Source organism: Esox lucius, chromosome 16 (genome assembly GCF_011004845.1).
Source record: "Esox lucius isolate fEsoLuc1 chromosome 16, fEsoLuc1.pri, whole genome shotgun sequence".
In the NCBI taxonomy this organism is placed as follows: Eukaryota; Metazoa; Chordata; class Actinopteri; order Esociformes; family Esocidae; genus Esox; species Esox lucius.
This window is the reverse complement of record NC_047584.1, coordinates 9,451,819-9,477,726: the sequence shown is the minus strand read 5'-3', so window position 1 is coordinate 9,477,726 and position 25,908 is coordinate 9,451,819. Positions and strand designations below refer to the sequence as shown.

General features: G+C 43.2%; 1 protein-coding gene across 3 annotated transcripts in view; it reads right to left on the bottom strand.

Annotated features, from left to right (window-relative positions):
* Nucleotides 1–25,908, bottom strand: part of vwc2l (von Willebrand factor C domain containing 2 like) — a 57,920-nt gene that overhangs the window by 10,048 nt on the left and 21,964 nt on the right. The window contains exons 3-4 of one of the 3 annotated variants that reach the window (XM_020055082.3): nucleotides 19,006–19,131; nucleotides 6,599–6,728 (exon numbers count right to left, since the gene is read on the bottom strand). In XM_020055082.3, the coding sequence (XP_019910641.1) occupies nucleotides 6,599–6,728; nucleotides 19,006–19,131 (256 nt within the window). Of the gene's footprint in view, nucleotides 1–6,598; nucleotides 6,729–13,093; nucleotides 13,285–19,005; nucleotides 19,132–25,908 lie in introns of those variants that run through there. The other 2 variants (XM_020055083.2, XM_010879782.4) reach the window with 2 other exon arrangements.

The following is a 25,908-nucleotide window of genomic DNA, read 5'->3' as shown; positions in this document are numbered from 1 at the left end:
CCCCCTGTAGTTGGAACACACCCTCCGGTCCCCCTTCTTAAAAAGAGGGACCACCACCCCAGTCTGCCATCCCAGAGGCATTGTCCCCGACTGCCACGCGATGCTGCAGAGGCGTGTCAACCAAGACAGCCCCACAACATCCAGAGACTTGAGGTACTCAGGGCAGATCTCATCCACCCCTGGTGCCTTGCCACCGAAGAGTTTCTTGACTACCTCAGTGACTTCATCCTGGATGATGGACGAGTCCACCTCTGAGCCCTCAGCCTCTGCTTCCTCAATGGAAGACGTGACAGCGGGATTGAGGAGATCCTTAAAGTACTCCTTCCACCGCCCGACGACATCCCCAGTTGAGGTCAACAGCTGCCCACCTCCACTGTAAACAGCGTTGGTAGGGCACTGTTTTCCTCTCCTGAGGCGCCGGACGGTTTGCCAGAATCTCTTTGAGGACAGCCGATAGTCCTTCTTCATGGCCTCACCGAACTCCTCCCAGGCCCGAGTTTTTGCCTCCACAACCACCCGGGCTGCAGTCCGCTTGGCTTGCCAGTACCCGTCGGCTGCCTCAGGAGTCCCACAAGCCAACCAGGCCTGATAGGATTCCTTCTTCAGCTTGATGGCATCCCTTACTTCCGGTGTCCACCATCGGGTTCGGGGATTGCTGCCTCGACAGGCACCGGAGACCTTACGGCCACAACTCCGATCAGCCGCTTCGACAATGGAGGTGGAGAACATGGTCCACTAGGACTCAATATCTCCAGCCTCTCTTGGGATCCAGTCGAAGCTCTGCCGGAGGTTAAAGATCTCTCTGACAGGAGACTCGGCCAGACGTTCCCAGCAGACCCTTACAGTACGCTTGGGTCTGCCGAGTTTGTCCAGCTTCCTCCCCTGCCATCGGATCCAACTCACCACCAGGTGGTGATCAGTTGACAGCTCCGCCCCTCTCTTTACCTGAGTGTCCAAGACATACGGCCGCAGGTCAGATGAAATGACAACAAAGTCTATCATCGACCTACGGCCTAGGGTGTCCTGGTGCCACGTGCACTGATGGACACCCTTATGCTTGAACATGGTGTTCGTTATGGACAAACTGTGACTAGCACAGAAGTCCAATAACTGAACACCACTCGGGTTCAGATCAGGGGGGCCGTTCCTCCCAATCACGGCCCTCCAGGTGTCACTGTCGTTGCCCACGTGGGCGTTGAAGTCCCCCAGTAGAACGATGGAGTCCCCAGTCGGAGCACTTTCCAGCACCCCTCCCAGAGACTCCAAGAAGGTTGGGTACTCTGCACTGCCGTTCGGCTGGTGGGCACAAACAACAGTGAGAGACCTATCCCTGACCCATAGGCGCAGGGAAACAACCCTCTCGTTCACCGGGGTAAACTCCAACACATGGCGGCAGAGCTGGGGGGCTATAAGCAAACCCACACCACCCCGCCGTCTCTCACCATGGGCAACTCCAGAGTGGTGAAGAGTCCATCCTCTGCCGCCTGATCCTCTACGCACCGACCCCTTATGGTCCCTCCTGCAGGTAGTGAGCCCACGGGAAGGCGGCCCCATGTCGCTCCTTCGGGCTGAGCCCGGCCCAACCCCGTGGGGAAAGGCCCGGCCACCAGGCGCTCGCATACGAGCCCCAACCCCAGGCCTGGCTCCAGGGTGGGGCCCCGGCTGCGCCATAGCATTCACGGTCCTCAAAATGTTTTCCATCTTAAAGGGTTTTTGAACCGCTCTCAGGCTGACCCGTCGCCCAGGCTGACCCGTCGCCCAGGACCTGTTTCCATATAGCCCCAGACAACATAGCTCCTAGGGTCACTCGGGTACTCAAACCCCTCCACCACGTTAAGGTGGCAGTTCATGGAGGAGTATAAATATTTGAGTTAAAATTTTAATTTGAGCACAAATATTTTAACTTATTAGGGATACTCCTCTTCTGATGTTGCAGGAAGGCCTGCTGAAATGGGATAACACTTACCTCTTTATAAAATGTAGTAACAAATCTGGCATTATTCATGATTTCACAATTGTAAGTACAATTGTCTACAATACCTACTTGCTTTTCAAAACTGATGAGTTGACTCTCAGCGAAATTGTCATGCTCTTCACAACTTCTATACCTTCTTTCATCGTTTGAGCCATCACATGCAAAATGATCCATTCAATTATCAAAATCGTTTGACCGTTGTGGGGAAAATCCCAGTAAATCAGCACTGAAATACTCAAACCAGCCTGTCTGGCACCAACAACTATGCCATGTTCAAAGTAATTTACAGTTGCTCCTAAGTTTGCATACCCTGGCACAAATTGTGAAATTTTGGCATTGATTTTGAAAAGATGTCTTGCCTCATGCAAAAAAAAAATATTTAAGGATAGTGATCATATGATGCCATATATTATCACATACTTGTTTGGCTCCTTTTTAATGATAACAGAAATCACCCAAATGGCCCTGAAAGTTTACATACCCTTGAATTTTTGGCCTTGTTACAGACACACATGCTGAAAACAGCAATTAAAGCTGAATTTCCCACACCTGTGGCTTTTTAAATTGAAATTAGTGTCTGTGTATAAATAGTCAATGCGTTTTTAGTTGCACTGAGCAGGCTAGATACTGAGCCATGGTGAGTACACAAGAATCGTCAAAAGACTTGCGTAACAAGCTAATGGAACTTTATAAAGATGGAAAAAGATATAAAAAGATATCCAAAGCCTTCCAAATGCCAGTCAGTACTGTTCAATCACTTATTAAGAAGTGGGATCTCTTGCTACCAAGCCAAGGTCAGGTAGAGCAAGAAAGATTTCAGCCAGAACTGCCAGAAGAATTTTGGGATACATGAAAAACCGACAGGTAACCTCAGGAGAAATAGAGTCTGCTCTGGAAAAATACGTTGTGATTGTTTCAAGGAGCACAATAAGACGATACTTGAAAAAAAAATTGCTGCATGGTTGAGTTGCCAGAAAGAAGCCTTTACAGCGCCACTGCCCCAAAAAAGCCTGGTTACAATATGCCCAACAACATCTTGACACGCCTCACAGCTTCTGGCACACTGTCATTTGGAGTCACAAGACCAAAATAGAGCTTTATGGTCACAACCATGAGTGCTATATTTGGAGAGGGGTCAACAAGGCCTACAGTGAACAGAATACCATCCCCACTGTGAAGCATGGTGGTGGCTCACTGATGTTTTGGGGGGGTGTGAGCTCAGGGAATCTTGTGAAAATTTATTGCAAGATGAATGCAGCATGTTATCAGAAAATATTGTCAGACAATTGGTACATACAGCTCTGGAACAAATTTAAAGACCACTGCACCTTTTTCTTTCCAAAAAGTTAAGAAGGAAAGTTTTGAGTTAGGAACAGAAGCGTTCAATTTGCAGTGGTCTCTAAATTTTAACCCTTTTGTTCCTCACCCAAAACCTTCCTTTTCGACTTTTTTGGAAAGGAAAGATTTTTTTTCCTGAGCTGTATATTACCAATTCTCCAAGGGTATGTAAACTTTTGAGCACAACTGTATATGATTTTGTATGTAAGAAATATGTAAAAGTGTACATGCAAAAGTGAATTTTGTGTTTACAAGTAACACATCCCTAAATGTACTGTATACAAACAAATGTGAATATCCTTTTTCTGTGTACTACAGAGTTGTAGAGTATTCACTTTTCCCTGTAAACCTTTACCTCTACTGAAACTGGTATCTAAAAAGCTCAGTTTGATACACACCAGCATTCAGCTATACAAAAAAGTAAAACAAAACTGAAATGTATATATAATAAACATTTCCAGGGTTGACTGCCATGGTGAAAAAACATCTAAACATTTTGACCAGTATGGCTCACACGATGAGAAAAAAATAATAATTTTGGGGGCACTGGTCAATTAACTGGCACAATAACTAGGTTTTGAAGCATGAATTAAATGTTTTGGGTGAGTATCTACATTTTGCAGACATGCCATAGTGTTGTGATGTCCTATGAAACAGTTGTGACAATTGGATTTACAGTTTAGAGAATGTTAAGGCTGTTTCAAAAAAAGTGCCAGAACGATTGAGAAAAAACGTAACACTTTATCACATAAATGTGTTGACAACCCTATTCTATATTTTGTGTTCATTCTATATCTTTTTTAATCTCTACAGTCAGTCACGTATTATAAACAGACATTTGCACTATTTAAGGTGGAGCTCATTACAATATACGTTAATTTATTCTCCAGTGTAGCAATGAATAAGAATGTACTAAAAGATATATTTTGCACAAGTTAGTATTTTTAACACTTTGCACAAGTTAGTATTTTATTTTTATTTATACGTCTTTATAGAGTATTTTGTATTTGGAATGAGCTAGAACCTTTGCCCGTCTCTGTCCTCTGCCTCCACTGTTGATGGGCAAGTTGTGGCTCTGGAACATTACTCCATTGAAAGCCAATACTTGTCGCTCAGGGCTGTCAACTGGGACACATGTTACCTGTCCACTCGCTCTGTCACATGACAGTCAGGACGTAAGTGGCAGACAGGTCAGGTGAACAGCAATGGGAATTAGCTGGTGAAACATAACTATCTTCCCATCATGGCTATCATCCCACTTGAAGATAAAAATGACTTTCTCTGAGCAACATTTACAGGCTGAATAATGTAAATGTAGCCTACATATAGTTAATTCCTATTCTACCCCTTTAGGCAACGATTCATTTGCATAGTGCTTAGAGATTCTTCAGCTCTTCATTTGCCTAAGGAAACCTTGAAGAAAGCCCGATGAAGGCCTCTGTATGTATATATGAAGTCAAAGTAGCCAACGTTTGCCTGCTGATGCACAGAACAGATAATTCTCCCTGGCCATACCACATCCCAAATAACACACTACCCCGTACAGCCCTGTCAAAAGTAGTTCACATTATAGGCAATAGGGTGCCATTTTGGATGCTATCTGTCCAGTCTGAGGGGTGCCTTCTGGGCTTAAAGCTCTGACCGTCATTTCAAAAGCAGGTGAATTGAAGAGGCATGTCTGGGATTCTCCTACAGGCTCCTAAAGTCGACATCCAACTGGAATAGGCAACAAGAGTCCATCTGTCTTCCACAGTATACGCAGGCACGCACACACACACACACACACACACTCATGCACACACGCACACACACTTGACTAGAGTCAAGGCTCTGGCGATTAATCTGGCTAGAGCCAGCCGTGGTTCCTTAGGACGCTGGTGATGGCAGGCAGGCTCCCTGAAATGCCATCGCCACGAGGGCATCACTGTAACCTGTCTGTGTGGATTAGAGCTTCCTTCAGCTGCAGGCCTTCTGTGTGTGTGTGTGTGTGTGTGTGTGTGTGAGAGAGAGAGAGAGAGAGAGAGATAGAGTGAGTGAGAGAGTGAGAGAGATTGTGATATGAAGGAAGATAGTCATTTTGAGGAAAGTTCTAACTATCAATATATTATGCTGTGAGATATCTCAAGTGGATGCTCTTGTTTGGAATTCCTTTTCCTTGACAATGCCTTAACTGTATTTCCACTTGGATTAACCATCAGTTCAATCTCTTTGATTGCATATTCACTTGAGAGTCAGCGTATAGAATGGCTAAATCTTCGTCATGGATCTATCCAGCAGGACAATACGCTTACAGTGGACAATAAGCTCACAGTGGCTCGGAAAACAAAATCTACAGAAATTACCCGAAAATAATTAGTCAGTGTGCCGTTCCAGTTTTTGACGTTCCATGATTGTGATACTTGATTGTCTCATTTTCTACAGATCAATTCCAGTCCTCGAGGCTGATGGGCCACAGCCAGACCAGTCAGCTGTCTGTCTGTCTGTCTCATTTTATTGGGCTGTCTCAGCCATATCTCCCGCCCTGAGTCCTATAATTAGCCAAAAAGCAATAGGAATCCTATAATTCTAATTCAGGGATTGGTTACGGCTGACAAGGGCATCAGGGCAACAGGGAGATAAAGGGCCCTCCAGGGTCCCATTATAAGCATTATAAACACACACATGCATGTATGCGCGCACACACACACACACGCACACAAACACACACACACACACACACGCACACAAACACACACACACATAAACACACAAACGCTGTTATGCCCTCTCTGGATGCCCTGCAATTAATGGTCCAATCTGAGCCAGTGTTTATTCTGCTTAGTGTGTCGTATTTAATTAAAGGAGTTAGCACTGTCCTCATTAGCGTTCGGCCAGCCGCCCAAGGTAACGATTTAATATAAAACGAAAAGACATACGTCCTCAACTACAGAGACTGAAGACTGATCAGCAAAAAGATAAATTAGGAGGCACAGAAACATGTTCCTCTCAGACCGCTGGATCATCATAGGCCACGTTCAAATGAATTCCCAGTTAACTTGTGTAATGAATCAATTGGAAACGTAACTCTAGATCTATGACAGTAAAACATTTAAAAACATTATAAACTAAAAAAATAAGAAATATACAAATACACCTCATACATCAGACAGAAAGTAACGTTAATAATTCCGTTTTGTGAAACAATAGTAAGCACAGCACCATTCAGTTGGTTTATATACAAAACAAAAAATTACATTTCTACACAGTGTATTTCAGTAAAACTGGTGTGTGTGGTAAAGCCCTTACCATTTTTACAGATGGGACAACATTGTTCTGGCTCGTAGACCGGATTGACACACTCTGGGACGGCACAGTCAGACACCACACAGTGCACCTCGTTATTTGGTTCACAGCGACACCACTCACAAGGCGAAGGCTGGAGGGTGAGCGGGGGAGTAAAAAAGGAAAAAGAAACAGTGAGAGGCAGCAAGAGAGACGGGGAGAGAGAGAGCTTTCATTTGCATTTTAAAAGCAATCCTCTACCCACTGTAACTACATGTTGAAAACATTACTCGTAGATGTTTTATCATGGCTGTTCATTTAATCGGGTGGTTGATTGTTTGGTCATTGTTAAGCTCTTGGCCAATGGAGAACATATATTTTTGAGTGGTTAAAATTATATATTTTCATCCGAGACACCTGTCTGATTTGCACCTATGTAGGGGAGCTTATTTATGGCAGGGGTCTCGGGTCTGTCACAATTTATCACCTCATGCTAGGGTTTCTCCAAGTGGATACTCACCAGTGTGGGACTGAATGAATGAAACACATAATTGAATAAGGATATCCACAACTTTAATAGGCTACCTATAACAATGATCTACTAATGATGGATCTTAGCCAGAACAATAATAGGCATTTGATTTCATGGATCATTTCCATGCTCACTATGTCTCTGGAAAATCATACTGCCTCTATTATTATGAGGGATGAAGAAATATTTTACGATATTTGTGATGGAGAAAGGAGACCCACCCAGTTGGCAAAAGCACTTCCCTTCAAGTGATGGCTCACTATCCTAAACCCTCTGTTAAAATGCCCTCCACTAAATTGGCACCCTCTGTAAATATGAGCAAAATGGGCTGTGATAAAAATGTCTTTATTGTTTATTCTCTCGATCTTTCATTCAAAATATATATATATATATTTAAAAAAATCTGACCTTGAACTGAAGTAAAACAATTGAAAGAAAAAAAATATCTCATCATAAAACAACTGCATTTTTCATGTATACAGTTTGCGTGCCAGCATTATTGGCATCCCTTCATTTGATACTTTGTGCAACCTCCCTTTGCTGAGAGAGTAGCTCCACGGCCTTCTCCTATGATAAGTAATGAGGTTGGAGAACACATGGCGAGGGATCATTCAGCCATAAAGAAACTCTGTGAACTGATTTATGTTCACAGAGTTTTTGATTCTGTGACCAATTTTTTTGATGATTTTGAGGTGTGCTTTTGATCGTTGTCCTGCTGGAAGTTCTAACCATGGCCCAGTTTAAACATCCTGACAGAGGAAGTCAGGTATTTATAAAATTTTTGCTGATACTTGATGGAGTTCATGACACCATGTATCTGAAAATGTTGTCCTGGGTTTTTGGGAGAAAAAAAGCCCCACAACATCAAAGATCCACCACCATACTTCACAGTGGGGTGACATACTTTTTTGTATGGTTTTCTTTCTTTTTATGCCAAACCCACCACTGGTGTTTGTTTCGAAAAAGCTCTATTTTGGTCTCATCTGACCACAGAACTCGGTGCCACTGACCGGGTTTGTTTGTCAAACTGTAGACACTTGAGTTCGTTGTTTGATTAAGTATTTCTGGGATGTTTTATTTCAGCTAGTCATACATTGGACAAAAACTTTTTTGTTTTCAGCAAAGACATTTTTTGTGGCAACAACCCCAACAATGTGTGGTAAAGTAAGTGGCGTCTGATCATAATTTTGGAGAGTTTCTGACCCCAAGACCCATATAACATCCAAATAAGACCCAGTTCTCCAGCTGTGATCCTATTTGGCCATTCAAACCATCTTTCTCACTGTGCCTGGGGTGAGCATAGACACATGTCCTCTTCTTGTTAACATTTTACCTGTAAAAATATCTGGGGGTGCCAATCATGGTTTTTTTCCCAATCATTTTACTTTACATATTACAATTAAAGGTTTGCCTTTTTAAAAGTTTGTGAATGAAAGACCAAGAGGATAAACAGCAAAGGCATTTTTATCACAGCCTGTTTGTCTCATATTTACCAAAGGTACCAATATTATTGGAGGCCACTCAACACACGTAAACCAAATGGTTTTGCTACTTTTGGACATTCAATTCCTAGATAATATGTTCTTAACATGATTGATTTAAGTAAAAAAATGCAGATCTAAAATAAATACAAACATCATGAAAAAGCATTAATGTTTATGGCAGCCTAATAACAAGCTATTTTGAGCAACAATTGTTTGTATTTGCATGACATGAAGGGAAAATCAGGAGCTTGAAAACAGGATCTGTGAATGGTCAGGTCTTTTCTGGTCTATTGTTTTCATGAAACAGACACATCTTTTATCAGAATTTCAGGCCAGGCACAACTTATTTTTTTACTTCAGGTGGTGAGATTGAGAGCTCAGGCACACATTCATGTGTTTGGTTGACCAGATGAGACTTGCATTTCAAATGGAAAGAAGAGGAGTGTACATTTGAAATGGCTCAATGTATCATTCAATAGAAAGTATAACCTCTACAGTAGAAGATGACAGATGGCCAGAGACCTCAACATAATGAAGAAAAAACCTGAAACCTCGGCAGAAGGCTGGCATGGATATTCAGCCATACAGCCACTACCATGCACAGAAGACTTCCCCAGCAGAACTAACAGAGGCTGTAGCATGCTAATGAGCAATTAGCCTAAAAATAAGATGGCCAGGTTAACGTTTGCTCAGAGTTCTTGCTATTTATATATGTATGTTTGCCAGTTGAACAGGCTCACTCATTAATGTAATTTTTTTAGAAAGTTCAACTTTTTTATACGTAGTCCCCCTTTTTCAGGCCAACAAAAGTATTTTGACAAATTAATAGGATGCCTGAATGAAGTACATTATGTTTAGTATTTGGTTGCATATCCTTTGCCTAAAGTCTACGAACCACTGGAGATCTTACCAGACACTGGAGATCTGGCTCCCAAAAATAATGTAGTCTTTGGGAGAAATGTACCCAGTTAAAACAGTGAACTCCATACCGTAACCATGCCATGTTTTTATAAGCAGAATCAATTTGTTTACACACTGACCACACTTCAAATATAGTTGATACTACAGGCATTTTGTAGTTTAGAAAGTATGACAAAATGTTTTTTAAGCCACAGGGAAGGTAATTCACTGGCTTTAGAGAATGACAAAACTACTATCTTTCATTTGCACATTCCCCCACTGCAAATAGTTTCCTTTTAGTAGTGTTAAAAGTCTCTGCAGCCCAGAGGGCCTTTTCTCTGCCCCAATGACTAAAGTGTGCCAATTAAATAGGGTGTGAACCAAATGTCACCCTATCCATTGTATAGTGTAGTACATCTGAACAGAGGCCTATGCATCCTTGAGAAGGGTGAATGGAGACATTTGAGACACAGCCAGAGATGTTGATTCATACATATGGAGTGGGACCTCTCACAGCTTGCCAGGCATGGTGTGTCATTGTGTCTGTCTGTGTGTGTGTGCGGGCGCATTCTCATATTTATGTGGGCGTGTGCATTGGGTGTGATTGCAAAACTCAGAGTCAATAGGTTAGAGTGATGAGTGAGAAAGGTGGCCAGGGTTTGTATTGTGAATACTGTAATTGCCAAACTGAGAATGTCCCACACACTAATGATCCCCTGTCTACTGGCTTCGATAGTGGAGCAGTATGAAGATGTTGTCCCACATGCACTTACAACATATTCCCAGTTTAGCTGAGAAATGTATCTGTTGCACGGTCGTTCCCACAATATACACAATTCAAATGTTTACTATAAGATACTGGGAATTAGAAAAGTTGAAAAATGAGAGTATGCTGATTTATTGGCTACTTGAGATCTCAGTTTCAGCTGCTGCCTTTTTGAGATCTTTCAAATCATAGCATGCAAATATTTAGTGACATACTGTATACTCAGTAATGTGCCAAAGTGTAAGGGCAACTACAGAAAATAGTTTAAAGCTATTTATATGGGCAGTAATTTTTTTTGCTAGTAAAAACATAATATAACAGAAGATTAAGTACAAATAAACATGAAAACATTAAAAAGTCACAAGAATTTCTTGTGTTTTCTATAAGGTAGTTGACGTATTATGATAAAAAATTTCATTTTTAAAGCTACTCTGCAAATTGAACTAAAATTCTGATTCATCATGCTGTTCTGTCAGTAAAACGACAGGTAAAACTTTCATCACAATAATGACCCCAAAAACAAAAATTATTTAGACCTACTTGGAGATGAAGTCTGCAGTTGGAACATTCACAGTATTTCAGTCATGTAAAAAAGTTTGTTTAATATTACATATTTGAACACAAGGATATTTTTGCTAAATTCCACCCAACTTGAACCCAATTTATCAAATCACACAAAAAACTAAACATTTAAACTATTTACTGTACAGAATAAAATGAAATGTTCTCATTCTGAAAAAAAAGAAGAAATTTAACATCACATAAAATGGCTAAATTTGAAGTATAGTGCCTTGTATTAATGTGTCTTTGTGTTTACTATAATGTTATTTTGTTTTACAAATAAACACTTACTGCTCAGGTAAAGATCTTTTACTTCAGGTGAGACATTAGCAGACAGAGAACTCAAGCATCCTAAGGTTTTACCTAATAACACAATTTCATGTTACAGTCTCTCATGGAAACCTGACAATATCATCAGGCATCTTAAACCTAAATATCAATAATTTGGATGCAAAATATTGTTCAGGCAATCGTTTTTAAAACTTGCTTCTCATCTCTTCACACTCAAGTGACTCCTTCAGGTGTAAATATAATTGATATCATTAGATGAGTCAGCCATCCATTCATTACTTCCTGGTTGAAAAAAAAATATGTGGAAATAAAGTAATTGGCTTAGCGTGGCTGCCTTTGAGGAAGACGAGGCATAATATTCAACTTCCACTCCGCTGGGAGTTGTGATATGACAGGCCCGTAGAAACAATTGGATAGGATGAACTGGGAAAGGAAGAAAAAAGTAATAAGAACTAAACAAACCTACCTAAGAATGCTCACAAGTGGTATAAACCAGTATGTAAAGTGTAAGTCCCATGATGTAGCTGAAATCAAACAACCCAGGAATACTCCATAGAAACAAAAAGCTTATTTCTCAAAAATGTTGCAAACACATTTCAGTTCATCCCTGTCATTGAATCAATCCAACCTGACAGCTTTGACATATCTAGAAGCTGATTGGATGACATGATCATACCACAGGTGCACAATTGTGCTGAGGACAATAAAATCCCATAATTGCACGGTGAAGAGTTACGTCACACAGCAAAGCTCTTGCCGCCTCCGACATCCAACAGGCCTCCCAACCGCAGGCCTTCTGTAACCACACCAGCCCAAGACCTTTGAGACCTAAGGTAACGTGGGTGAGCAGTTTGCTGAGTTCAACGTTGTGAACATGGTGTCGATGGGGTTAGGTTTTGGGTAGACATTGTATTTTATCAATTGGATTTTAAATGCACAGAGATATGGTTACAAGGTCCTAGCGCCATTCACCATGATATTCATCACCTCATGTTTCAGCCTGATGATGCACAGCCCCATGGCACATGAACTTCCCAGTTCATCCATGTCCTGCATGACATCCACTGAGGATATTCGGAATTCTTTGGATTGACGTCTAAGGTATCTGTGACCAACAGATGCATTTCTGTATTAGACTAGAACCCAATTAACTTAAAACACATTTTCTCATCTGAAATGTAACAGAAATTGCATTGACACGAACTCAATGCATCTCAATAATACACTGAAGGCCAGCACATGCTTTCATCAATGTATTTACCATAGCAGGGCTAGAGCACATTCGATGAAACCTTTTGTGTGAGATTTACCATACAATGAAGTGCATTCATGCCAGTCTAAGTATTACAGTAACTCACAAAAGAAAATAGAACATCAAAACCCTATTTAGCAATGCCAACGGGCGTATCAGTGTGTTTGTAAATACAACTCTTTTATGGTGATTCGTGAGTCCATCTGGGTTCATGTAAGAGTGAAATTACTGTCAAAGCTGCAAAAGATGTCTAGTACAGTAGCTGAACCCTGAGGCTGTTGGGATGTTGGAGATGTGAATAATATAAATCCCTTGAGTGTAGATTAATATGTAGTTAGGGAGAGACATTTCACATCTTATTTCTTTATGACAGGGAAAGGAGCGGGGGAAGTCTTGAAGGGGCTGGCTATTGGTAAAATTGTTGAGTGTCTTGGGTAGACAAAATACATGCCAATGACACCCTTGTCAAAACAACATCTTAACAGGGTGAAAAGAGAAATACGAAGAAAGGAAATTGAAGATGAAGGTGTTAGAGGTATAATACTAGCCAAAAGCCAGACACAGACAAAAAAGAGCACAGGTAGCCTAATTCATTTTTTGCCATCTTTTTAAAATCTGATCAAATCTTTTCCCTTATGTTAACAGCAACACAAACTAAGGAAATACATCTGGAATCTGGAATTACTTCCTATTTACATCCATTTGTGGAATACAGTTCAGACAATTCTGATCCTCCATATATTGTCTCAGTCAAATGACCTGCCATTACCATGACAACTACCTCAAGAAACAGTGGCAGGAAATGAGCATTGCTACTGTGTCCTACTTCAGAGGCTGCATTTGAGTTCCTCTGCTCAGGCAAGGTGATGCAACAACCAATTGCATTTTCCTGTTGTTTCACGCTGGGTGACTGATGTATCCCAACTGTTAAAAAAAAGAATTACAAGAAAATCAGGCAGAAAATTAACAGAAGTAGTGATAACATGCGTCTGCATGATTACTGCGTGGTGCCAAGGGCTCTAATAGAGGTTTTAAACCAGATGACTTGACAGAACAGACCAGGTTTTTGGGTGTTTCATATGTCAAATGGTAGTAGGGAAAAGGTGTCCTTTGTCTCACAAAATTCAAAAGCATCTTACGTAAATGGAACTGTTATTACTAAAATCATGTGAAAATGAGAAATTGAGATGTTTTCAATTTTGATAAATACATCTTTATATTCCAAGAGTGCCTTTCAATTGATAAACTCCACATGTACATATTTTAGCAAGTTAGCATTGCCATAACATTGCCTAGACATGTGATCAGGGATTTCCATTGAAGAAGTATTTTCTTCAAATATTCATACTAAACCCTCTTTAGCGTTATATTTTCTCCCCAGCGACCACCTGTTTGTGGAACGTTTGGTAGATAAGAGGGGGCGGGCAGTGACACTTATGCTCATTCTCTATATCTACATGGGAAGTATGAGTTAAAGGCCATTACCAGGTTAAGGTAGGAGCCAATAGCCAAGAAGAAGAAACATGATTAAAAGTTTAGAAGAATCAATCCACCAACACTCAGCAAATGGGAGAAGGAACTAAGAACTTAAACGTCAATAGCAGACTGGAAGGATAGCTTAGAGTACATTCATACCTGTTATGAATGTAGTCTAATAAACTAGAGACATTCTGATAAAATTCAATATATTACTGAGTAAACACTACATGTATACTTTATTTTCCTTAAAACATCAACCTTATGTGAGACTGAAAATTAGGGTCTCAATTATCCTTGGATGCTCAGAGACCATGGATGGGTGAGTGTAAATGAGTTTTGGAGGAGGGTCTGACTGATTGGTAACGAGGAACCGTTTCTGCTAGTTTTTTGTATGATTTCTGTTTCTGTTTACTCTTCAGTTGTCTCAACAAAAAAAGCATAATAACGCAAAACACCCTACTCCTCTGCTTCACCCTGTGTTCTAACCTATACAATTACTGGTCTGGAATCCTTGGTATTCTATATCCCGGCAACTCTGACTTGCTGTTGATTATTGTAGCAGTATCAGTGGCTCTGAATAGATTATCCCAGCCCGAACAACAAGTAAAAACTTACAGTCTCATTTAGGGCAACAGATTAAAATGCTGATATAAGGAGAAAGAATGAGGTCCCCTCTTATGTTAAAGGTCAAATACATCTATGAGTACAGGAAAAAGGTTAACTGCTATGTCAAACAACTGCAGTAACAGTTGGTTAGGTTGTCAACAGCCTTTTGTAGTCTTTTGCATTAGTCTTTGACTAAGGGTGTCCGAGGTGAAGCAGTAATGCAGCAGAGGGGTGACTGCACAATGAATCTCCTGTCAGTGCCTAGATCTGTGACTGTGCCCTAACAGGGTCGTCTTTACCTCTCAACTACTTTAAAGTTACTTTACTTAACTTGTTCAAATTATTTCAAGGTTTCTATTTTGCCTACTTATCTGCTGCTTGTAATCAGCTTTTCAAATTAAAACAATGTTTTTTCCCCAGGCTAACTGGGTAGGAGAATCTATATATAACGGCAGGTTTCCTCTCACAGGTGTCGGTGCTGAAGAGAACAGTCACTAAACATTGCAGGATGTGCAAAGTGTAGGTGGTAGAAGGGGATTGTGTGTGTGTGTGTGTGTGTGTGTGTATCCGTTCAATACCTTATAAGACAAGCAATTTTCAAAAGCAGATTTTGTAGTTCAACTCTAATTGTTGTAATTGAGATTGTACAAGTCACGGTATATTGTGGCTGAACATTTACTGCAATCAGACATTGCTCTTATGAATCTTATCAGTATTTAAAAGCTTTTGCATTTGACTTTTCCTTATTCTCTCCCTTATACAATGGGTCTGTTGTGAGAGCAGAGAGATTAAAAACCTTCAGTACACAACCATAACTGTGATAACTGTAATTTGTAAATATATATATATATATATATATATATATATATCCATCCATCCATCCATCTTCTCCCGCTTATCCGGGGCCGGGTCGCGGGGGCAGCAGTCTAAGCAGGGATGCCCAGACTTCCCTCTCCCCAGACACTTCCTCTAGCTCTTCCGGGGGGACACCGAGGCGTTCCCAGGCCAGCCGGGAGACATAGTCCCTCCAGCGTGTCCTAGGTCTTCCCCGGGGTCTCTTCCCGGTGGGACGGGACCGGAACACCTTCCCAGGAAGGCGTTCCGGAGGCATCCGAAAAAGATGCCCAAGCCACCTCAGCTGACCCCTCTCGATGTGGAGGAGCAGCGGCTCTACTCTGAGCTCCTCCCGGGTGACCGAGCTTCTCACCCTATCTCTAAGGGATCGCCCGGCCACCCTGCGGAGAAAGCTCATTTCGGCCGCCTGTATCCGGGATCTTGTCCTTTCGGTCATGACCCAAAGCTCATGACCATAGGTGAGAGTAGGAACGTAGATTGACTGGTAAATCGAGAGCTTCGCCTTGCGGCTCAGCTCTTTCTTCACCACGACAGACCGATACATCGACTGCATTACTGCAGAAGCTGTACCGATCCGTCTGTCAATCTCCCGTTCCATCCTTCCCTCACTCGTGAACAAGACCCCTAGATACTTAAACTCCTCCACTTGAGGCAGGCACTCTCCACCAACCTGAAGTGGGCAAGCCACCCTTTTCCGACTGAGGACCATGGCCTCAGATTTGGAGGTACTGATTTTCATCCCCACCGCTTCACACTCGGCTGCAAACCGTCCCAGTGCATGCTGAAGGTCCTGGTTAGAAGGGGCCAACACGACAACATCATCTGCAAAGAGCAGAGACGAAATTGTGTGGTCCCCAAACCTGACACCCTCCGGCCCCTGGCTGCGCCTAGAAATTCTGTCCATAAAAATTACGAACAGAACCGGTGACAAAGGGCAGCCCTGCCGGAGTCCAACATGCACTGGGAACAAGTCTGACTTACTGCCGGCAATGCGGACCAAGCTCCTGCTTCGGTTGTACAGGGACCTGACAGCCCTTAGCAAAGGACCCAGGACCCCATATTCCCCAAGCACCCTCCACAAGATGCCGCGAGGGACACAGTCGAATGCTTTCTCCAAATCCACAAAACACATGTGGATTGGTTGGGCAAACTCCCATGAACCCTCCAACACCCCGTAGAGGGTATAGAGCTGGTCCAGTGTTCCACGGCCCGGACGAAAACCACACTGTTCCTCCTGAATCCGAGGTTCTACTATCGGCCGTATTCTCCTCTCCAGAACCCTGGCATAGACTTTCCCGGGGAGGCTGAGAAGTGTGATCCCCCTATAGTTGGAACACACCCTCCGGTCCCCCTTCTTAAAAAGAGGGACCACCACCCCGGTCTGCCATCCAAGAGGCACTGTCCCCGACCGCCACGCGATGTTGCACAGGCGTGTCAACCAAGACAGCCCCACAACATCCAGAGACTTGAGGTACTCAGGGCGGATCTCATCCACCCCCGGTGCCTTGCCACCGAGGAGTTTCTTGACCACCTCAGTGACTTCAGCCCGGGTGATGGACGAGTCCACCTCTGAGCCCTCATCCTCTGCTTCCTCAATGGAAGACGTGTCAGCGGGATTGAGGAGATCCTCGAAGTACTCCTTCCACCGCCCGACGACATCCTCAGTTGAGGTCAACAGCTGTCCACCTCTACTGTAAACAGCGTTGGTAGGGCACTGTTTCCCTCTCCTGAGGCGCCGGATGGTTTGCCAGAATCTCTTCGAGGCCAGCCGATAGTCCTTCTCCATGGCCTCACCGAACTCCTCCCAGGCCCGAGTTTTTGCCTCCACAACCACCCGGGCTGCAGCCCGCTTGGCCTGTCGGTACCCGTCAGCTGCCTCAGGAGTCCCACAAGCCAACCAGGCCTGATAGGACTCCTTCTTCAGCTTGACGGCATCCCTTACTTCCGGTGTCCACCACCGGGTTCGGGGATTGCCGCCTCGACAGGCACCGGAGACCTTACGGCCACAGCTCCGAGCGGCCGCTTCGACAATGGCGGTGGAGAACATGGTCCACTCGGACTCAATATCTCCAACCTCCCTCGGGATCCAGTCGAAACTCTGCCGGAGGTGGGAGTTAAAGATCTCTCTGACAGGAGACTCGGCCAGACGTTCCCAGCAGACCCTTACAGTACGCTTGGGCCTGCCGAGTCTGTCCAGCTTCCTCCCCCGCCATCGGATCCAACTCACCACCAGGTGGTGATCAGTTGACAGCTCCGCCCCTCTCTTCACCCGAGTGTCCAAGACATACGGCCGCAGGTCAGATGAGACGACAACAAAGTCGATCATCGACCTGCGGCCTAGGGTGTCCTGGTGCCACGTGCACTGATGGACACCCTTATGCTTGAACATGGTGTTCGTTATGGACAAACTGTGACTAGCACAGAAGTCCAATAATTGAACACCACTCGGGTTCAGATCCGGGGGGCCGTTCCTCCCAATCACGCCCCTCCAGGTGTCACTGTCGTTGCCCACGTGGGCGTTGAAGTCCCCCAGTAGAACAATAGAGTCCCCAGTCGGAGCACTTTCCAGCACCCCTCCCAGAGACTCCAAGAAGGTCGGGTACTCTGCACTGCCGTTCGGCCCGTAGGCACAAACAACAGTGAGAGACCTATCCCCGACCCGTAGGCGCAGGGAAACGACCCTCTCGTTCACCGGGGTAAACTCCAACACATGGCGGCAGAGCTGGGGAGCTATGAGCAAACCCACACCAGCCCGCCGCCTCTCACCATGGGCAACTCCAGAGTGGTGAAGAGTCCATCCTCTCTCAAGGAGTGTGGTTCCAGAGCCCAAGCCGTGTGTAGAGGTGATCCCGATTACCTCTAATCGGAACCTCTCAACCTCACGCACCAACTCAGGCTCCTTCCCCGCCAGCGAGGTGACATTCCACGTCCCTAGAGCTAGTTTCCGTGTCCAGAGATCGGGTTGTCTAGGCCCCTGCCTTCGACTGCCGCCCGATCCTCTTCGCACCGGCCCCTTATGGTCCCTCCTGTGGGTGGTGAGCCCACGGGAGGGCGGCCCCACGTCGCCCGTTCGGGCTGAGCCCGGCCGGGCCCCATGGGGGAAGGCCCGGCCACCAGGCGCTCGCATACGAGCCCCAACCCCGGGCCTGGCTCCAGGGTGGGGCCCCGGCTGCGCCATACCGGGCGACGTCACGGTACTCAAAATGTTTTTCTTTATTTAGGGGGTTTTGAACATGAATATATATATATATTTGGGGGGTGGGGGAACCCAATTGTCGCAGCTGAAGCACTAATATATATATATATATATATATATATATATAAGTGCTTCATCTGCAGTCACTTCATGTCATTAGACAGTTTATTCTGTTTCTTACATAAACATGTTTAATAATGCCTAGGAGAAAATGTATCTGAATTTTTTTATGGGAATATTGCATATTCAAAACAAATGGCTTTTAGGACTATGGTTGCTTTTTGTATCTGGTTTTATAAGACAGGGACCTGTCATCAGCTGTCCTTGAAATCCTTCTCACCCTCTTTCTGTAATTCCTTAACATATGGATCTCAGTCAGGATTACAGATGCAATCGGGATTGATCTGAGTTCACATCCCAGCCCTATAGCCTGTCCTGTCCGGCCCACCTGGGACATATATATCTATAGAACAGTCGCTTTATCTCTATGGCCTGGGATCTGAACTCACCCTATACCTCCTGGTTCTTGATTGGAGCTGCGTTGCAGAGGCTGGGGGTAGGGCCGGGGGGAGTATGGGCGCGATGGCGGGGGCCACCACGGGTGGACTGGTCCCTTCCTCATCAGACGCGGAGCCCTGTAGGTGAAACACCTACCGACGATGAGTGGCACAACTCTCTTACAGTATAGTGTATATTCATCCTCTTTATACTGTCTGTCATATAGCTGTCTGTGCTATTTACTACATGACATGCATCTGCAATTAAACTCCTTGGAGTGGGATATAGTTTAAAATATATTGAATCACTGTCCCCATCACCTAACTACCTAACCGTCAATCAGACTAATAAAGTCACTCAATTCCTACTACATTACCTCCATATTTTAAATCGACCACTGCCCAAAAGAGACTGAGTCAGCGATATGTGGATGATGAATTGATTTATTTTCTGATAAATGCAGACTTTAAGGCTGACACATCTTCCTAACCGGATTACAATGCATCGTGACCATGATCAATCAATGATTACTGAGTGATTCGTCATCTATGGGTTTAATTACTGACAAGGCATTTCTAGAATGTGAGACACTTGCAATGGGTAATGTACAAATGATTCCCTATGACTGCATTCCTGTAGGTCTTAAAGATGCTGATCTTTATTGGACTTCTTCCATGCCTGCTGTGTTCGGTAAATGCAAAGCTCTGTATAAAGTGGCAGGACGACGGCCAAGGAAATGCCAACACACACAACAAAGGTTAGCCAGCCAGACCTGTCAGCATCCTCTTAATTGGGGCTTCAATCATTTCTGTTCACTCAGACGGACAGTGTGCTCCTCGTTTAATACAGTGACACAAGAGATATCTATGTTAATTATGTCTTTCATCCTTCAATTATAATAACAATCACATTTATTTTCTCATACACAAAGTGCAAGGTGAAGACGGTAATAACGTTTTAATAAAAAGAATAATAACTATAACCAAAAACACTGATTATTGCTAGCAGACAACAATCAGTGCCACAAGGTGTTCTCAGGTTCTTGAAATCTTTTCTGAACAGCCGGCTAAGTCTTTTGACAGAGACCAGAGACTCTGGAACCCCTTGCATCGACTGGAAGTGCTTTTCACAGCTGAGGAGCCGCATAACTGGAATCCCTTTCACCGACAGCCGTTAGTTTGCTGTGGGGCTGCTGATGCCAGATGGACCTAAGGGAGCGTGAGCAGTAGGAGGGTAGGATGAGGTCAGGGGGATACTTGTGTCCAGAGTTGTGGATAGCTTGGAAGGTACCGACTAGGACTTTAAAGTCAACGCGTGAGCATATGGTGGTTTAACAGCGTTCCGGTGGCGTTATGGAGGTGTGCGCTCATCATTGGAGGTGTGGCTGAGGATATGTTTAACTCTGGACATATTGTAGCCTCCTCAGGCATTAAGATGCACAAACAAATGGGTCATTGCAATAGTCCACATGGGATGACACTGATGAGTTTCTCAGCTGCAAGCTAGGACTGGTTCCCCTTGCAATGTAGAAACATTTCATTTTTTTGGGTCACACTTGTGATGTAGGGCTAAGGGCTTGTTTACATTATGAGAGAGAGAATAAAACACTAGATAGACTTATCTTGGTTTGCATAATCATTTCCATAGTGTTTGAATTTAAACTGGCACGTTTGAAAAGCACCAAACGTGGATGTGGCCGCCAAATCGCGTGAAAATCGAGCAATATGCGCGCAAACTGCACAAACTTGATGCAGTTCTGGCAGACTTGTCTTCCCATTTTCAAAGCACCAGGGGGGGGGCTCTTTTGAAAAGATGGCACGCACTTCCTCAGAAAGGTGGCGTCTTGAACTATCAATATCTGCACAAGTTTACACAACAAAAGAATCTAGCGTCTCAAGCCTTCAAGTTGAAAGTTCAAGTTCAAAAGGTCATTTGCAACAACAAGCTATGGCAATGAAATGCTTGGTTTTTCTACTCCCGACAATGCAGTTAAAAGTAAAAAAAAAAGTTACAGTAATTATAATGTATAAATAAGAAGATAACAAGATAACACAAACTATCAATAATAACACTATACAAAATTGAACAGCCTTCTTTGCTATGTCTTGGAAAATGTAGTTTAATGTATACAAGCCCTATATTCATTTAGATTTTCACACCTGGGCTACAAACCACACTTGAAAGTAGGAAGTTGACATCATCAGTACTGATGTTTTTGACTGATGATGTTGTTAATGGTCTTTTTGCATTTGATTTGTAGTTGCATCTCAGCTGCATATGTGCTTTGAACTGCATCTGTGCTTTGAACTGGCTGCATCTGTACTTTAAACTGGCTCGGGCAACTGTCAACTGTTTTAGGTGACAGACAGCAGATAGCCATAAGGATAAAACCTCTCCAAATTTCCTTTAATAATTCCTAATAGCCGCATGTTAATATTCAATAGATACAAAACGTTTCCCTTGGATTCCAATGTCATTAGTCAGTCTAATCTGTCTCTTATATAAATATGGGTAATAATTCCTGGAAGAAAATGTTTTTAAAAACACATATGTTTTTATAAACAAATATTAGAATACTATAAAGCCTCAGCATAATGCAAAACAAATGTGGCTTGTAAGACTAAGGTTGCTTTATGTATCTGTTTTTGATTGGACTGGGACCTATCGTCGGAAAACCTTGAAGCTCGGCTGCATCTGAATCAGAGTGCAGTGGTTGTTTGAGGACACATCCAGCTGAGTGCCATGAGGAAAAAAGCTCAAGCCTGGTCCGTATTTCCTTCAAAACTTTTGAAAGGCAACATTGTCAATACAAACAGTAGTGGACCGAGCAGAGAGGAAACCCATGGTGAACAATGGTGTCTGACAGACCCAGGAGATTCTCCATGCATGACGGCATAGCTGACCGCCCAAATGCTGCACTCAGGCCTAGGATTTTGTGAATATAACTATTCACATACAAGCTCCACACAATTGTGGTAATTATGCCTTACTCAAGTCATCAAATGCCTTTCCATAATCCTACACATTGATTTGATCGAAGCCCTGAAGCTGTGGTCGATGGGCATCCTCTGCTATATCAATCTAAAATAACTGAAAAGTGGTCATTTTCATTTTTCCAGCCACAGTTTCCCTTCTGTGTTCTGCCTTCCTGTGTCATTTCTCTGTTGAGAAAATCGATAGGAACAAATGAATGGTTTTTCAAGAGGCGTAAAATGTCCTTCCCTCTCTCCGGGCCGCGCCACTCAAGGTTAGTGGGGATGTGAGGGTGAGATGCATTATTGATGGACTTGATCTCACATCAAACCAGCAGGCTCTAGACATGCTCACAGGCCTCTCTCTCCCCAAGGGGAGCATGGCCATGCATCCCAATACAGACCTAAGAGGCTTTGTTGATGTGCCACTCATCTGCTGAATACATTCAGGGTGAGTCCCAAATGGTACCCTATTCATTTTATAGTGCATTGCTTTTTGGCCTGGTCATACACAGGAAATATATGCCATTTGGAACACGCAGCCAGTCACTGATCACAATGGATTAAGTCAGGTTTAAAGGGCTGATCTCTCACAACCTTATTAGCAATGCACTGCTTCACTTAAGTCCCCCATACTAATTACCTAATGCCAGAATTCTTGTTTGAGATCTAAGAGCCTTGTAAACGATATAGAGCTGTCTAGAATTAGTGGCAGGTGTATTGGTTAAAAGAAATCTGTCACAATCTGACTGAATTAAACTAAGTTGAAGAATGTGATCAAGGACTAAGAAGGGACAGGGATACTATAGGAAATTCAGATGAATTTTTGTCAAATGGGATTTCTTGGAAACTAAATTACAAAGAATGTTGTACCACTATAAGGCTGATTTTACAATAAACAGACAGCCTGATTCGATCTTTTCCCGAATAGTTTTAAAACCCATGTGTTGCATTTACCACCAATGGAAAAGAAACATTAAAATAAAGAATGAAACTATGATACGATTTCACAGAAGTGTAAATTAAATCAAAGTCTTTGGTCATATCATACACTAAACTACTCAACCATCATAGAGACTATAGCCAAAGATAGATGTGAAAATGCAACTTGTTGTTTAGAGCTGATTCAGGTGATATGCAATCAATGTGCTAGTAAATATACAGTTTTATAAATGCATGAATGAAATCAATGGCATTGGCCCCCACAGGCATGTGTGGGCCAATACTTAATGAAACCTTCCCAAAACATACAGAAAAATACAACCACCTGCTGTAATAAACAAATGCACAATTGAGTAACAGGGTTTGAGCTGAAGAATTTAAGGTTGCTCAGGTTTTCTGAAATAATATTTCTAAAAAGATAAGACATAATCTTGCTGACTGAGGAAATCTTCATAACTAAAACTGTTGCCCATTAACTTTAAAGATTATTGAAAACAGAGCCACTGTTGTCAAAATAGTAAATAGTAAATATTAATTACTATATGAAAATACATGTCACAATTGTTTCTGAACTTCCATAATTGTACTTAATGGGATATTTTATGTTTGTTTCCCTGAAAAGAGCCTGTTGTGCAGATTTAAATCCAGTCCTACAGATTCTCAATAGGATTGATGTCAGGACTTGGGCAATTTAGGATGTCCACCTTTTTGTTCTTGAGCCATCACAATATGGATTTGTCCTTGGGTTTATGATCATAGTCCAGCTAAAAGGTACATTTCCTCCCCCAAATAATTTTTTGCAGACTGAAGCAGTTATTCGTATGAAGTTTAACAAGAAGCATCCCCACAGCATGTTTTTATATGTAAAAAATTGGTGGGGCACAAACCATTTCAAAATATAGGATACATACCAGTAAAGCTACAAAACTACCTCTTGCAACAAACAGCATGGCTCCACAAAACACTTTTAACGACAGAGTGACTTGCTTCCACCAGGTGTTGTAGCACACATACTGGAGAGAGACAGAGGGAAAGAGAGAGACCTTCTTGTGTAATTGCTCTCCTTCTCTCTCACACACATGTAAAATAACCACTGTCACATTTACAAACCTAAATTAGGAATGCAATCAAGCTCAGAACCAATGTGCCTACAGGGCCATACGCGAACAGTATTGAGCTCAACACCACTGAAGGCCACAACGAAGCAGAAAGACAACTTTTTAAGAATACAGATCCATTCTATGACAACAACCTTAATAGATAAGCATGGACACACTGACACTTGTCACAATCTATATCAATCGATCCAGCACAAAAATATGACCAATGCACGGACCAGCACCACAAAGGCAGGATGATGCCATATGCTTTCACTCACCAAGGCTGAGGGCTCACTTGAAGAGAAAGGTGGCACGGCAGTTATTCCTCTGGGCAAACTTTTCGATGACTTTGGGAATTAAGTCATGTAGCAGCTGAATCAGTTGGCTTTCGATGGACAACACGGCCAATGCGATGAGTCGCAGCTGTCCCATGGTACTTGCGAGTGAAGGTTTTTACCCTCTTCAAGGTGGAAAAGTTCCTCATAGGTGTTGTTATGATAATTTTCAGCAGAGTGACGGTCTCAGCAAAAGAATCCTCTTGGTTGTTCTCATGGATGGATCTTAACAGAGACAGGGCCGTCTTACCAGTGTGAAGCTCAGTGTGGCGGTACAGAGTGGTCAGGTCAGACTTCAACTTTCCTTGTTTCCTAGAAGCCATAGTTTCACCGCACAGTCAAGCTCAGATGTAGGGAATGACAGGACAAATTGTGGCCAACCAGCTTGGCAGCGATCAGGTGGTCACTTTGTGAAAACCTCTGCTCCACCTGGGAGATGACTGTGTCTCATGCCTCCTTCATCACTGGCGCTGTGTTGGTTACTCGTCGGCCTGGCTCTTCTGTTCCATTGTGAACGGTGGCAGCACATTCATCAGTTTGCTTCCGCATATTCTGGATATTCTTCTTGAAACGGGTGAGCACACTGCTAATCTCAGATGCATCAACTTCTGGCATAATGAAGAAAGAAAATTCCAGCAGCTGCAGAAAGGCTCGGTCCCATAGTTTTTTTGACAGGATGTATGCCTCACTTATGGTGGCCTCATCCCATCCTGGTTGTGTGCGTTTGTCCTCCATACACAGGAGCAGTGCAGCACAGTTTTCTAAAACTGCATTGACAGTTCTACTTTTAAAGTTCCATCGTACAGCGGGAGGCCTTGGAATGCGTCTCTGTGTTGCCTCAGCAAGTGCCGCAACATGTTTTGGAGCACTAGAGAAAAAGGTGGCAAAAGCAGTTAAATCTGCAAAAAACACCTTCAGGATGCTCATCCTTGCTGAACAAAGTTGCTGCAAGGTCAGGTTCAGCTGGTGAACAAGCATAGCATGTGGGTATGTCTCTTTCATTAGCGTCTGTATTGTCCCCACGGATGTTTCCACTCATTACAGCCGCACCATCATAAGTCTGAGCTATCAGCATTTCTCTCAGTGGTTCCAGCACACCTTTGATGCATTTAGAGAGGCCGAGTCCAGTTTGACTTCCACAAACTCCAAAAACCTCTCTGTCACTGTATTGTCAGGCAATATGTATCGCAACACAACTACCATTTGTGATATACAGGAGACATCAGTTGCCTCATCTGCCTGTATGGCAACAAATTATGTCTCGTCCACTTGCTTAGCTATCTCCTCCTTGTACACTTCATAAATACAGTCAAACAGTTTGTTTTGTGCAGTGCTAGATGTCCCTTTGAAGATGGGCTAAGCATCATAGTGCCTGTGAAGTCTCGAATCTCCCTCACACAAAGTCTTGAAAATGCATCTGAATATTCCAGGATTCAGGGAGTCCACCGACTTGTTGTGCCCCCGCAGTGCGATTTCACATTTTCCAAACCGTTTAATACATGTTATGATCCAACTGAGAACGTACCTGTTTGTTATGCTGCTCAATGGAGCACCTGTATGCACTG